Source organism: Phyllostomus hastatus, unplaced genomic scaffold (genome assembly GCF_019186645.2).
Source record: "Phyllostomus hastatus isolate PE091 unplaced genomic scaffold, TTU_PhHast_1.1 phas_scaffold_78, whole genome shotgun sequence".
NCBI classification, from domain to species: Eukaryota; Metazoa; Chordata; class Mammalia; order Chiroptera; family Phyllostomidae; genus Phyllostomus; species Phyllostomus hastatus.
This window is the reverse complement of record NW_025334041.1, coordinates 3,259,857-3,275,394: the sequence shown is the minus strand read 5'-3', so window position 1 is coordinate 3,275,394 and position 15,538 is coordinate 3,259,857. Positions and strand designations below refer to the sequence as shown.

The window sequence follows — 15,538 nt, the reverse complement described above, 5'->3', positions numbered from 1 at the left end:
AGAACGCCACACTCCACAGCGGGAGGATGGACTCCAGGGTGGGCAGGTTTTGGGGGAGCCCAGGCCAGGCCAGGGCGGGAGGGGGCGGGCGTAGAAAGCCCTGAGCGCAGTGAGAGGCGAGGTGCGGGGCGCCTTCTGTGGGCAGTCTGCCTCCCGCGTCCTTGGGCCGTCCTTGCCATCCCTTGCGGGGAGGACGCACGGCCCCTCGGTTCGCAGGAACCGGAGGGCGAAGCACGAACCGGGAGGCACCGGGAGGCACCGGGTGCAAGAAGGAGCAATGGTTCGGGGACAGCCGCCTCCCTGCAGAACCTCGCGGAGATTTTGCTCCTTTGAAAAAAGACTCCCCAGGTCCATTCAAGGGTGACAGGACGGCCTCCCTCGCCGGAGGAGACCCCTGGTAGCTCCTGTGCCACTGGCGGGACCCGGCGGCCCGTCTCCCCGGCCCGGCCCAGCCGCGGAGCGCCCCCGGCCGCGCTCCAGGTGTCCGCGGGCGCGCGCCCGGGCGCGTTCCGGCCGAGGGCGGGGCGCGGGGCGGAGCGCGGCGAGGCCCGCTGGGTCCCAGATCCCCGCCCGCCCGCCCGCCCGCCCGCCTCCCGGCCTGTGGCCCAGCGCCGGGAAAGTGCCGCTGCCCGGCGCCTGCGACGCGAGCGCGGGGCGCGCCCGGGGACGACGCGGAGCCATGAGCCGCCTGGCCCTGAGCGCCGCGGCGCTGCTGCTGGCGCTGCTGGTGGAGGTAGGGGCCGGGCCGGGCCGGGGCTGCGCCGCCCGGGGCACCCACCGGAGGAGCCCGGGCAGCGCGAACAATGCGGGGGCCGAGCGGGGACGTCCCGGGAGACCCTCCGCGAGAACCCGAGGGGTCTGGCGGCCGAGCGCCGTGCCGCCAGGTCCTGCATCTGGCACGGTGCTGGGAAGTGTAGGGACCCTGGTGACAGGGAGGCTCCCCCGGCCTCTCCGCGGCGCCGGCGCGTCTTCCCTTGTGTCCCCACCCAACCCCGCCCCAGCCCCGAAGGCTGCTTATTTCTCTGGCGTCCGGCTCCTGCCTTGGGAGACCCGGGAGAGACCTTTCCGCGCTACTCTCTCCCGACCCCCTCCCCCGCGGGGACTCGGATCCCGTGGAGGGGGCGTGGGGGGGGGTGTCCTGGGCGCGGCGCAGGCGCACAGAGCCGGGGTGGGTGGGCCGCGGGAGGGTCGCCGTGCGAGCGCGGAGGTGTAGTTGTGAGAAAATGTCACGGGTGCTGGGAACTAGCGGGGCGCGGCAGGAGGGGACATTCCTGCTGGTGCCGACGACGCGCAGGGGCTTCGGTGCGCGAGCAGCGCTCCCCGGGGCCGCTGCAGAGGGCGTGCGGCTGGAGCCCGGAGGGGCCCTGGGGGAAGGATGGAGGGAGGACGCGCCTGGTGACCCCAACTCTCCCGGGAACCCGGCTGTCCCGGGCGGCCAGCAAGCGGCAGCCTCTGATGGGGGGCTGGGGGCGCGCCCTCGCCGAAGCGGGTTCTTCAACTCGTGAGCCGGCGCCCTCCCGAGTGTCCAGTGTGAACTCGGGCTCGGTCCACCACTCTGCTCACCTTCCTTATTGGGAAGGAAGTTTGCATTACATTAATGGAGTCAAGGTGAAGGGATGACGAATAACTTACATCTCTTTCTGTCCTTTGTATTTCAGAGGGTTGCAACACTCTTGAATAGTTCGGTGTTTGTGCTGGAAACCACTACTGGGTTTTCCGAACTTGCTAAGAAATAAATGTTACAAGATGTTGGGAGAGCAAGTCTCCGGCTCCCCTGAAAGGAAAACTGAAGGGAAAGTTTCTTGCCCGAGGCTGTGCGGTAGCAAAGACCTCGTGTTTGTATTCTTGATACCGCTCCAGGCTCGGTGTGCTAAGGCCTCGTCCCGTGCACTCTTTCCATTCGTTCGGATATCTATCCGTTTATCCATCGTCCCCGAAGGGGACAGCGCGGTTGGTTTTTAGAGAGGGGAGAAGAGAGGGGGAGAGAGAGGGAGAGAAACCTTATCGGTTGACTCTTGAAGGCGCCCTGACCGGGGACGGACCCACAACCCAGGCATGTGCCCTGCCCGGGAATCGAACCCCCAACCTTTTGGTCTATGGGACAACACTCCAACCAGCTGAGCCCCACCAGTCCGGGCTGTTCAGAATTTTAAAACCGTAGGAATAACTTCCTCTCCGTGAGTCACTGGACATCGCGGAGCAAGGAATCGGAGAGCACCAGGTATATCACAAAGTGCACGCACCAGACCCTACCTGAGCACTGCCCACCGCCGCCCCCTTTGACAACCGCGCCGGGTGAAAATGTCCAGCCTCCGCTGGGTTCTGCTCCTGCCGGTCGGCAGCGTGCGTGGGGCTGTGCTCGGGGTGTGGAGCCGAGGCCACCTCAGGGGCTCAGTTGTTCTCAAAGTAGCCGTTTGGTTGCACCGGCATTGTCCCCTTCCCAGAGAGTTCACATCGTGTCAGAAAGGCTGGCACCGTGTCTTAAAAGCAGGACTGTCACAACACTCGCCCTAAGCGACTAAGCCAGCGCTTTCGCCACCTCGGTGGACCAGCCGGCTGATCGGTGATGTTTGTTTTCAACGGGCTGGCGGCGGGGAGGTGGGGGTAGCCCACTTTTCCACGATGATTACCCTGAGGTGTCTCTGAGGAGTCCAGGAGATTTCTTTATAATTCATCACGTGGAATTTTATCCCTGAGATCCAGATCTAAACATCTCAGGCTGCGTTCCCGTTACATGGGTCGCTCTGAGTTTCGTCTGGAAGACGCTGTTATCACAGCACCTTGGATGCTTTTGAAATCCCGAGTGGTGCGCCCGGAGGAGCCGTTACAGCCGCGCAGTGTGCGGGTGGCGCGGAGAGCTCCCTTGCGTTGGAGGGCGTGAAGCAGGAGCTGTCTGATGGCTTCCGACAGCCAGCTGCAACCTGGGACGTTTGTCTTTGTCTCTTTGTTCCGCCTGAGCTGGCTTCATTGTCGCTGCTAGTTGCTCATAAACCACCTGGAATGAGGGGGCCCCGGGGACAGTGGTTATTGCACCCCAGCCATCTAGCGCCCGGGGTCACAGCAGAGGGGACCTAAAACCTGTTTGGGGCAGGGCTGTCCTCCCCTGCTTCATCCCTTTGTAGAAATGCACATACCTGTGAGACATAAAGAGTGCTTTTTTAAAAAAAATTTTTTTCTCTGTCCGACATTGTTCTGAACATTGAACACATGTCACCTCGTTAGTCCTCTTGGCAGTTCCGTTTCTGCCCATTTTTATTTCAGATGGGGAGCTGGGAAAGAGCTCGTCCAGCAGGTCCGTGTGGGGGCTGGGGCGTGAGCCCAGGCTGGGGGCTCTGCCGCCCGTGCGGAGCTGTGCCCTCTCCTGCTGCAGGCATGGCGCGGCCTGGACGCGGTTTGCACACGGCACTTCTGGAGGCTGACGGTGGCCCTGGGTGGTGTGCATCCTACCCCACAGGGGGGCCAGCAGCCCCGCCTGTAGCAGCTCGGTCCTCAGGGCGACCGTAGAACTGAGCATCCAGCAGACACTTCAGAGAGTGAATGGGAGCTGTGGACCGTTCTGCCCTCAGGCATGCACAGGGCCGTCAGCCAGCCCTGAGCTCATCCCAAAGCCCAGACGGGGCCTGAAGCAGGCATGGCTGCTGACAGTGCCCCCCTCCCCGGGGACGCTGCTTGAAGCTCATTACTGGGGTGCCCTTTCCTCCGAGGGAACTCAGAGCTTCCTGGGACTGGCAGGAGGGGCCAGCGAGGGCTCTGCGTTCCGCCCTCCCCTCCCCCAGTCACTCCGTGCCACTGGCCTGGGCCCCAAGGGGAGACCATGGGGAGGGGAACCTCCAAGCCCCTCTGGGTCATAAGGTCCTAGGCTTCTGCCCTGTGTGGAGGTCCTGGGCCTGCAGCCACCGCAGTGCAGGCGGAGTGACTCCCCACGCCTTCCCTGGGCTGTGGCAGCTCCTCAGGGACAGAAGGAGAAGAGCTTTCAGAGCTGCCGGGGCTTTAGCTGAACCCGGGGAGTAGCGGGCCCAGGGTGTAGGCGCCTCCCGTGGGCTTTGAGGTGTTGTCACTGCAGCCTCCTTCTAGAGGTAGGTTGTGGATGCTTTTGTCATAGAGTTAGCTTTTTTTTTTAAATTTAAGGTTTGTGCATTTATGTTAAAAAAATATTTTTTTGCTTCTATGGATTCCAGAGAGAGGGAAGGGAGGGAGAAAGAGAGGGAGAGAAACATTGATCGGTTGCCTCCCGCATGCCCATGACCTGGGACCGAACCCACAACCCAGACATGTGCTCTGACTGGGAATCGAACTGGCGACCTCTTGCCCGCCCTGCAGAACGATACCCCACCAACTAGGCCACACTGGTCAGGGCTGTTCTAAGGGCTCTGTCCTTACTAGAGTGAGCCCAGAAATGTGTACTGAACTATTTAGTGTGAAATTCCCCAGTGCGGGGGCTGGGGTTTGCCACGCCCATTCATGGAGGAGGGGCAGGGGGATGAACTCCACTTGGTTATGTTATACAAGGACTGGCGTCGGGATCTGCTTGCTTCTTCCACGAACACGGAACCTTTAAGCAAGGCCTCGGCGTGTTTCAAACTTCTGGGGAAAGAACAGGCCTCCTCGGGTGAGAAAAAGCAGTGGTCTCCTCTTAGAGAGGGGTGGAAAGCGAGCATTATCTTTTAAAACTGGAGAGAGTAGGAGTTTCACTGAGTGTTTTTTATCAGGCCCTGGGTATGTTGACACCCAGGAGTCTCGAAATCAGAACCAAGTCTTGTTCCGGAGGGACTTCTTTTTGTCTTGTGCCAAACGATTTTCCTGCCCTGGGGTCCCAGTGACCGTGACAGCCCCCCGCCCTCGCATGCCAGTTTTCTGAAATAAATCTTCTCAACTCTCACGATCTATTGGCGTCTCTGGGCCACACTGGAAGAAGAGTTGTCTTGAGCCATACATTCGATACTTTGCAACACGTAATCACAAAAAACCCTCATCGTGTTTTCAGTGAACTTGTGGTTTCGTGTTGGGTTGCATTCACAGCCGCTCTGAGCCGCATGTGGCCTGCGGGCCGGGGCTCAGACACCCCGGCTGGAGAGCTTTTAGAATCTGGCCAACATGCAACTTGAACGAAAAAGAAGAGTGTGGGCAGTCTGTCTCTGGAAGCTCGGTGGGGGCTGGGTGTCTGCTGACAGGAGGTGACCGTGACGGGTGAGCAGGGCGGCGGGACGCCGCTCGGAAGTGGGGAGACCCGGCTCCCGGTGTGTGTGCCGGGAGGGCTGCGGCCTGGGGCACAGCCCCGCAGCTCTGACGGCTCTGCTTTCCTTGGGCTTGCGTGACTCCGGACGTGCACGGGTTAGGCTGGCGGCCACTCCATTAGCTAGCTGTGGGTGGCGAGTCACTCTCCTGGTTATCTTTCCTCGATGAGGCCGCGCAAACGTCAGCCTCTGCACGAGCTGGTCTTGACCACCCCGTGTACAGCTCCAGCCCTGGCTGGTGCAGCTCAGGGGATTGAGCACCGGCCTGCAAACTGAAAAGCTGTCAGTTCAGTTCCTGGTCAGGGCATGTGCCTGGGTTGCAGGCCAGGTCCCCAACTGGGGGTGTGCGAGAGGCAGCCAATGGGTGTTTCTCTTGCACATTGATGTTTTTCTCACTCCCTTCCCCTCTGTCTAAACAAACAAACAAACAGAAATCTTTGAAATCCCAGCCCAGTTCCCCTCCCATCTGCCAGCTATGCCCAGTAGCTCCCTCCCTGCTCCTTCTGTCGCCGTCACAGTATGATGGGATTTACTCTCAGTGTCTCAGCATCTGGGGTGGGGCGGGGTGGGGTGGGGGGGTCAAAGGGTTTGCTCCCTTCCGTTCACCGAAATGCCCCCAGCTGCTAGCACCATGCTTGAGACACAGTGGTCCACGTTTAATTTATTTCAGGAAGATGGACGATCGTAATTACATTGTCCAGGCTTTGTCCTGTTCCCTGTAGCGACAGCAACACCACGGAAGCCCAGACCGAGAGCTCCAGCCTGGCTTTGACCAGAACTCCGAGAAGCCTGGTGGCGGCCGCCCGTCCTCCCTACAGTGTGTGAGCCAGCGTTCGCCGGCCACTGGCAGTCGGCAGAGGTCCTGAGCCTTGTCTCCCGAGGGCTCTGCCGCCCGTCTGGGCCAGCGCAGTGCAGTGACTCAGGCGGGCCCTGGGGGGTCTTTTGGGAGAGCAGGGCTCCCCCAGCCACCTTTCGTCTCTCTCTCCTGGGCGTGGAGACCCTGTGCAGAGATGTGCTGACTGGACCCCGCCTTCGCAGGGAGGTGGGGTTCATGCCCTGGGCCTCCCTGAGTCTTTGGAGGTGGTCTAATGTGGAGGGAAACGGGCATCTCTGGAGCCAGACAGACCCGTGTGTTCAACTGATTCCTGCAGCCTCTTCTCGGTCATGTCACTTGGCTTCCCGGAGTTCATTTGTCGCGCCAGGGCGGTCCTGCCTGCCTGGCAGGAGACTTGTGCTCTGGGAGAGCCCGTGTGAGTGCGCAGGTTAGTCAAACAGTAAATGCTTCTGTGAGGAGGCTGCGGGCCTTCCTATGTGTCATTGGTGTCTGATGAGACAGGCGTTTGAGACGGAACCCACTCCTGGAGGCAGAGCAGAGAGAACAGCCCGCGGAGGCCAGTCCGCCTTTTTGGGGCGAGAGGCATCTTTGTGCAGAGCTTTTGAAACCAGCTGACTTGCGTCTGCTCTCTAGCTGCGGGTGCTAAATCCAGAAGGTGCTTGTGTTTTTCCATGTCATTCGTCCATTAGGGCAGGGGTCCCCAACCCCCCGGGGCACGGGGACTGGTACCGGGCGGGCAGCGAAGCTCACCTGAGCTCTGCCTTCTGTCCCCGTGGAAAAACTGGTCCCTGGTGCCGGAAATAGATTGGGGACTGCTGCTTTAGCGGGCTGCCTTCCCACGGGATGCGCGCCCAGCCAGCAGAGGGTGCAGACCTCCGCTGGGGTGGGTCCCGGGCCTCTCCCCGCCCCCCCCCCCCCCACTGTGCCTGCTCCCCAACCTGCTTCCCCACGCGGTCCCTGCCCCAGTCCTCCCTTTGTCGACTCAACGCCCGTTTGGTATTTGCTCAGCATTGGTTTCTCCTCTCATCGGCTTCCGTTCGCCCCCCTTCCTCTGGCTCGGCGACTCCTTCCTGCTCGGTGTGTCCCCCAGGCGGAAGGAGCCAGGCCTGCCTCCCTCCGTTTTTGTGTACTTATTGTTCGGGGGGTGGAGACTGGCCTCTGCGAGGTGCTTTGAGGCGCGCTCAGAGTCCGACTGGGCCCGGAGCGCGTGCCGTGCTGGAACTTCTCACGGGTCTGGAGGGCCGTGCGCTTGCTGTCCACGCCGGGCTCCGGTGTCGCAGAGTCTAACCTTCCCGGGCACGGCGTGGATCCCTCCGCGGCTCCAGAGGTGCTCACACAGCAAGCTCGGCAGGTAGGTGTGGTTCCTGCAGCCTCCCGCTGGTCGAGGCGGGCGCCGCAGGCTGGGTGCCCTGTTGGGAACCCTTGGGGGAAGAACTCGGCCCCGACTGACGGACCAGGGAGGGCTCCCCGGGTGAGCAGCGGGGCGTGGTGCTTGACACCGGCAATTTGCCAACCAAACCGAGCGCTCAGAGTCTCCCTGCTAGAACCTGCCCCTTTGCTTCCGGTCATGCTGCTCCCGGCTCTGGGAACGGCCTGTCTCCCCATGGTTCCCATCTCATTCCAGATACAGCCTTCTCCCGGGAGCCTGACTTGGTCCCTCCAGCCACCGTAACCTCTGACGTTCAAACGTCAGACTTAACGTGTTGCATTCTCACCGGGGAATAGAAACTGGAAAGTGGAGCTATTCCCAAAGAAACGGGTGGCGCTCATAATTCACCGCGCAGAGCCTCCAGCAGGTCCCCAAAGCTGCCTGGAAACTGCTCAAGGTGGGGACAGGCACATCCTGGAACAGCTGTTATTAATGCAGGGACACACACGGACTTGATTTCCTCCTTGAAGTGTACACCCTCTCATTTGCATATTGGGACTAGCCAATCCCTGCGGGCTCGGCCAGAATCCTTCATTTGCATGAGAGAATCACACCTGTGCTTTGGCCTCTATGAACCTGCCGTTCTTTGTTCTCCCTGGACTGCAGCTGGGCTGCTGCCTGCATCCCTGGCTCCCAGGCTGCAGTTCCTTTTGCTCAAATATGGAGTCAGTGATTTTTATTCTGATTTACCGTATCTAAAGTTAATTTTGACCGAAAGATTTTTCACAAGAAAAGCTGGACATCTAGCTTTCCCTGTAACGTTTCCTTATCTGAAAGCTACTGTGCGCCAAAGAGCCCACGGCTGTGGGTGGCTGGTTGGAGCAGGCCGTTCTTGACTCGGTCCCCAGGAAGGGCTTGAATGACCAGCACACTGGCTTCTGTGCGTTCCGAGATCTCCGTAAAGGTCTCTTCCTGCTGTTCTGAGATTGACCAGATTCTGCAGCTCCCAAGAAGCTGGCGAGGTTTGCTGGTATACAGAGACTTAAGTTTAAATTATAGATCCCTATTCTTAAATGTCAGAGAAGAGCAGGACTTCCCCATAAAATTAGCCAAAATGTCATGCCAGGGCTCAGTGTTTATGTGGCGTCACAGTTAGAAAAGAGTCAGGGAGGTCCCCTGGCTGCTGCCCCTCAAACTCCTCCCCCCGGTGGCCGGGAAGTCACCTGGGGAACTCCTGGGAGTCTCTGTGTCTTCCTCCCCAGCCTCAGAGATGGGACAGGGGATGACCTGGGTGTTAGTGGCCTTAGGTGAGGGCCTTGGAACACTATCGAACCCACCACTACTTCCTAGAGCCTCGAGCATGCTCACAGCCGACCCTGGGCTGCTAACTTCCAGTTCAGCGGGCGGAGGTGCCTGGCCTCCTGCAGGGTTGGCAGTTGATTGGCAGCTGGCACCACGTGGGTCCACAGAGCCCCACTTGTCTCTCACGCGGCTCACGGTGCCGCGCCCTCTCTGCCTTTGCCGGTTCATTCATCTGCACACCGGAGGCCGCCCAGAGTCCCGGTGCCCGAGGCATGCTGGGGAGGCTGCTGCCAGCAGCACTCAGGTGTCCGTGGCCTCTGTCAGCCCCAGGAAGGAGGCCACCACCCTGCAGGCCCCGTGCGACCCGCACCCCGGGCCCCGCGGTGCCCTCTCCTGCACCACCCACGTCTGCTCTCAGCCACTGAGCTTCAGGTTTTCATCGTTGCTTTGTTCTGGGCACTCTGTGTTTGTGACCCGCTTTGCATTTCGGAATAACTCCAGATTTACAGAAAAGCTGCCGGGCTAATAACAGAGTTCCTGTGTACCTCTCACTCACTGTACACTAATTTAACGTCTTCTATTGCCATGGGACATTTGCTAAAAAAGAAACCTACATTGATGTAGCACTAGTAATTAGACTTCGGGCTTTATTTGAATTTCCCCAGTTTTCCTGCTAATGTCTCTTTCTGTTCCAGGACCCAACCCTGGATACAGTATTGAATATGCGCTCACAGTACTTCCGTTTTGTGAGAACTTCCTGCTTCCTGTCACATGGCACGGCCTTTGTCTTTAAGCGCTCTCTCTGCGCAGTCACTGGCCGCTTTGTGAATTCCCTGGGAGGGACTCTGTATGCCTTTGTGGGTTAATTTTTTGAACGCAGAGCCTTGACCCCACCATCCCTCCCCACACCTTCCCCAATGGCACATCTGTTAGCTCAGAAGGCGGGCGACCTACACCAGACACAGGTGGGGGGCTTCTCGGGAGCCTGGAAACCGAGTCAGAACTGGTGGCCTTCAGGCCCAGCTTCTCCCCGTCGCTGAGCTCTGTCTTGGGCGTGACCCGTCTGCTGGGTCTCCAGCTGAAGTCCTGCCAGGGTGTGAATGTGCCTGTTTATCTCTGGGGTGAACTTGGTTAAGCACAGCGAGCCGGGAAGGCGGAGCAGGAGAGAATAAATTCTCCCCCCCTGCCCCACCCCGGGCCAGGGCACCTTTGGTTGTGCCCAAGTTTACCACCTGTTGGCTGAGCGCTGCTTTGTGCCGGTGGGGACACTGGGAGAGGCCGCCCAGGACAGGCGTGTGAGCTCTGGAGGGTGACGAACGGCAGAACCAAAGTGACGTGGGTGCCCTGAGGGCTCCAGTGCTCTGCCCAGGCCCCATCCCTTGCCCAGGCAAGGCCATGTCTCCTCTGCTTGGTGGTGGGCGGCGGGAGACAGCGGACTCCTCGGCCCACAGCTCCGGGCCGGTGGAACTCAAGGACAGACTGGGAGTTCATTTATTTTATGAGCTGAATGGAAATCTGTTGCCTCGCCAGGGAACTGAGCCAACGTTTATACGGTTATTTCTGTGAGCGATGATGGGTCCTAGATTCTAAATCAGTAATTTAGATGCAGACGTTGGGAATAGGGTCTATTTTTAAGTCGGGATATATCTGTGTTAATTCATTAGTGTTCTTTTCAGTAGCTACTCCATCACATTGGGAGGCGGTGCATGCCCAGTTTGATGTAATGTATAAAAAACATTTATCCCTTGTTGACCCCGAGAAGAAGATTCCTACCAGAGAGGGCTCCTTGTGGTTAAGTGGGCTCAAGTTCAAAACCAGCCTGGCAGCCACGGCTGGCAGAGGTCCCTCACCTCCCTGCATTTCGGGCGGCCAGGCCTCCTGCACTGTGCCCCCGCCGTCCCAGTCAACCCTGATTAGAGGGCTCCGGGGTCCAAATTCAGCCAATGGGACTGAGACTTTCCCCGCCCAATAGGAGTTGTGCAGCTTTGTCCTCCTGTGCATCTTCGTCACTAATCAGAGCGGCTTTTCTCTGGCTTTTCAGGATGGTACTTTTTGGACCAACCGTATTGTGAGGCCCTTCTTTGCATAGAAGTGGACCAATCAGGGAATGGGGGCGAGGACTCCGGTAGAAGCCAGGTTTACCTCTGCCTCTGGGAGTGCACTCGCAGTTTCCGTGGAAGACTGCGTTTCCCCCGCGGGAGCTGCACCGCGGCTGTGGCGTGATCTGCAGTGCGGGGGCTGAGCTGCAACACCTGGGCCTCCTCGCCAGGGGCGCCTCACCGCCGAGCCTCCTCACCATGGAGCTGTTTTCACTGAACCAAGCCCCTCCCCTCACGGCACCCCACACTGGGGGCTTGTGTTGGTGTTGCATAGATGGCAGCGGCCTTCCGCTGACACCTGTTGTTCTGTCTAGTTGCTTGTAGTTGGTTTAGCAAGCATTTACTGAGTCCACCGACAGCCACCGCTGTCCCAGGACCATGGCTGGAGGGCGAAATGCCTGGGGCCGCTGTCCTCCAGACCTCACCCTCTGTTAGGGGAGAACCTGAACTCCATCCAAGGCAGGGCCGGTGCAGGCTGTGGCTCTTGCACCTGGAAGACCTGACTGTCCAGGCGTGAATTATTCAGCTCTTGTGTTTCTCTTCCTTTCCGCCTCACCCGTGGCCACTACACAGCTCACTGGCTTTCCTTTAAGGACTAGTTGGGAGGGGGCTGGAGGGGGTGGGGCGGGGAGGAAGAGGAAGAAATTGAGTTCAGGTGTTTGAAGCTTTGTTGTAAAAGGGTGAATGCCAAGTAAAATGGCCTTCTTAAATTATCTGAGGATTTCATTGATGTTGACCTTGCTGCCTATTGTCATCAATGATGGATAATGGATTTGATGGTTTTAATCTTTTGAACAAAACAAATGCATGTATATTGTTTAAGGAGGTGTGAAATGGATGAGGAGGGACTCTCCCATCCCCCAACCCCCGACCCTTAGATTCTCTCTGCGGGGGAGCTGCTGTTGTTTCTTTTGCAGTGCTCTGAATTAAAAAAAAAATGTATATGCCCAGATACTTTGTTAAGAGTACACAGATGGGATCATGTATACACAATGTTCTGCATCTTTTTCCTCCTTTAATTTGTAGATGTTTCTTGGAGGTGTTTCCACAGCGGATTTCCCTGCAGAACTCTTTGGTGTTCTTTTGTATGAGTGATCGTGAGTCATTCATTAATCAGCTCTCTTTTCGTGGACATTTAGTTCCCTTCCAGCTTGCTTGCTGTTGAACACGGTGCCCTGTGAAACTCTTGGGCAAGTGTGTGTCTTACGCTCCTTTGCAAGTGTGCATTGGCGGATTGTTATGTTTGTCATTCAGCCACGAAAGGTCACTGTTGACCGTGATCCTCAGCTGGGCTGCGGGTTCGTGAGGCTTTGATTGTGCATGACTCACTGTGTGTGGCTTGGGTACGGCGTGGTAAGAAAGGCTCACATTCCGATTTTGAGAGGATACTTGAGCATTGTGTTAGGAGAAGTCTCAAACCTATTGTTCCTTTCAGGGTACTGAGCTTATTCTTTGCACCTGTGTATTACTTGGGAAGCCAGGCGGGTCTGCTTGGGCTTGGAGACAGCCCGAGGGCTCAGCTCAGGCGGAGATGACAGTTCCAAGTAGGAAAGTGGTCACTGGCTGTGCACAGCAGCTTGAGAAAGGGATGGCGTTTGTCCAGAGTACCTGCGCCTTCTGGTGTGTGGTAATAGACTAGGCCACATTTCACGTTCTGGAAACACTTTTACAGCAAGATGGGCGGGGAGACATGGGTGAGCAGGCGAAGTTCTCCAGCACATCAGCTGGTGAAGAGCGTGTCTCTCAGCCCGGGGTTTGGTGGGGACAGGGGGCAGCGAGGAGGGCGGGGAGGCAGGCGGTTGGGACTGAGCCCGGCTGGAGTCGGACCCTTGGGTCCGGCTGTGTGAGCGGCCCTGCGGTGTCGGGGCTGCTCTTTCCCCAGCGGGGGGCGCTGTCTGCCTCCTCCTTGGCCCGTGGAGAGGAGCGAAGGATGAAATGAAGGATGTGGGGGAAACGCAGGTGCACACACCGAGAGCCCGATTCGTCCTGGCCTCAGCCCTGTGCCCGGTGGGGCGGTCGGCGCTCAGGACTCACCGCGTGGGTCTGCGGGGGACGCACTCTCCTGGGCGGTTTGAGAGCTGCGTCTGGTTCACACAGTGTGGCCTCGGTGAGGGGGGAGGGAGGGGGGCTGCTGGAAGGTGGTCGTTTCCAAAGGGCCTTGGAAAGGGGGGGCCGGCTGGGTTTTTTTTTGTGCTTTTACACACATTCCTTCTAAAATATGACTCCAGTGGGGCGGCCGTGGGCAACCCGTGGTCGGAAACCCTCATCCGTTTTTTGGCATTTTGCTTCTGAAGCGGACATCCTTACTAATCTCTCTAGGCCTTTCTGTCCACAAAAGGTACGAAGTTGGTATTTTCTCCTGAGTCTGGAGGTGAAGTTTGGCAAAGATTTAGGCCTAACTGGAAAGGAGGGTCTTCTTTTCTAAATTTAAAATGTTTATTGATTTTAGAGAGAGAGAGAGAGAGAGAGAATGAGAGAAGCATCGATGCCAGAGAGATACATCGATTGGTTGCCTCCCATTCATGCCCTGACCTGGGATTGAACCCACAGCCTAGGTGTGTGCCCTGACCAGGAATTGAACCTGCACCTTTTTGTGTACAGGATGATGCCCAGCCCACTGAGCCACCCAGCCAGGGGCAGGAGTGGTCTTTTGAAGGTTGGGTCTGTTGTCCATTGGTGGGCACTGTGTGAGGAGGCCGGAAACAGCTGGCCGACCTGTCCCTGTGCTCCTCACTTCCTGTGCTAGCATCCCAGCCGGGTGCCAGGGTCACAGAGCAGGTGTTTGCAGAGCCGAGCAGGTGACCTCCGTCAGACGCAGCTCCCGCACTCTGTGCCATGACATTGAATGCCGACGTTCCCGGATCCAGGCCCCCGGGAGTGCGTCTGAAGGTCTGGTCGCCGTTCAATGTTTTTGTTGGACTCGGGCCCATCTCAGTGCAACAGCAGGTGGATCGTCGCCGTGGGCGCCAGCCCAGAACAGCAGCACCGCCATCCCCATCTGCTACCCCTGCGTTCAGACCCGGCTGATGAGACGCCGTCAGCCTTTGTGTGAATCTGTCCCATTCACCTTTTCGGCTGCACCCCATGCCTTCCTTGGTGGTGTTCTGCCCTAAAGCTGCACCTCTGGGAGTTTCAGCGGCTGAGACCTCTCTTCCGAGAGGGAAAGAGGCTGGTGCCTGGCTTGCCCCTCGCTGGGCCCCAGCCCCTCTGAGGTGTGACTGCTCCTGACGGGTCAGCCTCCTGAGCGGAGATGACAGTCTTCTGGGCAAACCTGCTAGGTAGCCTGGCCCCTCACTCTGTTCACGGAGAACCCGCAAATGGTAGTGCTAAGAGGTGAGGGGTGCTCCTAGTCACGGTTCCTAATGACCCACAAAAGGTTACTTTGGGGGAGTGGGGGAGGGCTCTTTCATGGGGTTCCCGCCATCATTTGAGTTTTCTTCTGCAGAGTGAAGCAGTTACTATGGTAACCGTGAGTCTGGCCCCGTGAGAGGTCTGGCGGGCGTGCCCAGAAATGGGGACCGTGGGTTATCTCGGCTTATGTTGTCCCCCCTTTTCCTCTGAATGTATATTTATTTTAACATTGTTACCTTATAAATATAATGTGTGTTAAGTGATTGCATAAAATGAGCACTGTCCACGCTCTTCAACTTTTTACGCCTACAGTTTTAATTGCTGGTGACGTCTTTGTTTCAGTAGACCCTTCCTTGTATATTATTTTTTCACAAACTTTGCTCACCTGTTCCTTCTTACTTAAATGCTAGCTAGGTGATGTTCACTTTTATGGGTGAATTGTATTTCCTAAATTTAAATATCTCTTTATATTCACTCTCCATTTCTTTCCTGGGCTGTAAGTGACCTGCTTTGTAAAGTGAAATTTCGTAGAAATGTTAAAACAAAATGTTATGAGTTCTAGACAGACAACTTGGAAACTGATCACCAAAATAGACAATGAAAAAAAAAAACCCCACCCCTAATGTCACCAAAAAGACAATTTATTGTCAGTATTTTGCTACCTGTCTTTCCATATTATTTTCTCTCCCCTATGATAGATAATATACTCTCCTAGATACACTGTTTTATTGGCTTTATTTTTCTTAGCAAAATGTTCTTTCTCATACTGTTATTATTATTATTATTTTACAATCTGATCTGATTGTGCCTACTCCTACGTATTTTGGACGTATTATTATTGTTCACCAAACCCACACTTTGAAAATGTTGGTTACTTCCAGTTATTATTTCTTAATAACATTTATTCGCAATCGTTACTCTGATTTCCTGGGCGTCAGTGTGACAGCCCCGTTTCGGTTATGTGTGCACTTCAAAGGCGTGTTGGTCCACACTGAGACTGTCTCTTCCTGAGACGCTGCAGTGACGTCCCACACGCATCATGTGCTGCCTTGGTCCTCCTGCCCTCAGTGGCAGGGTAGTCGGGGTTTGGTGGTTGAAGCCACGCCATTATAATTTACCTTTATTTGATTACTAATGAATCTTGTCTTTTAAAATAGGTTTATTGGCCTTTTGTGTCTCTTCTTTGAAGAATTCTCCCATTTTATCTTGTCCTATTGGGATTTTAATCTTTTTCTTCTTAAATCATACGAGCTCTACATTCTTTAGAGATAGTGACCTCACTATATTTCAATACTTTCTTCTATCATTTGCCTTTTAATTTTGGTTATTGGTTAATTTCCATGTCCTG

The 15,538-nt window shown here is 56.8% G+C and overlaps 1 protein-coding gene across 1 annotated transcript in view; it reads left to right on the top strand.

Moving 5' to 3' along the window:
• Window positions 1-599: 599 nt before the first annotated feature.
• VOPP1 (VOPP1 WW domain binding protein) overlaps window positions 600-15,538 on the top strand; it is a 33,165-nt gene continuing 18,226 nt past the window's right edge. The window contains exon 1 of the mRNA XM_045827939.1: window positions 600-733. Coding sequence (XP_045683895.1) covers window positions 680-733 — 54 coding nt within the window. The 5' untranslated portion in view covers window positions 600-679. The remainder of the gene's footprint in view (window positions 734-15,538) is intronic.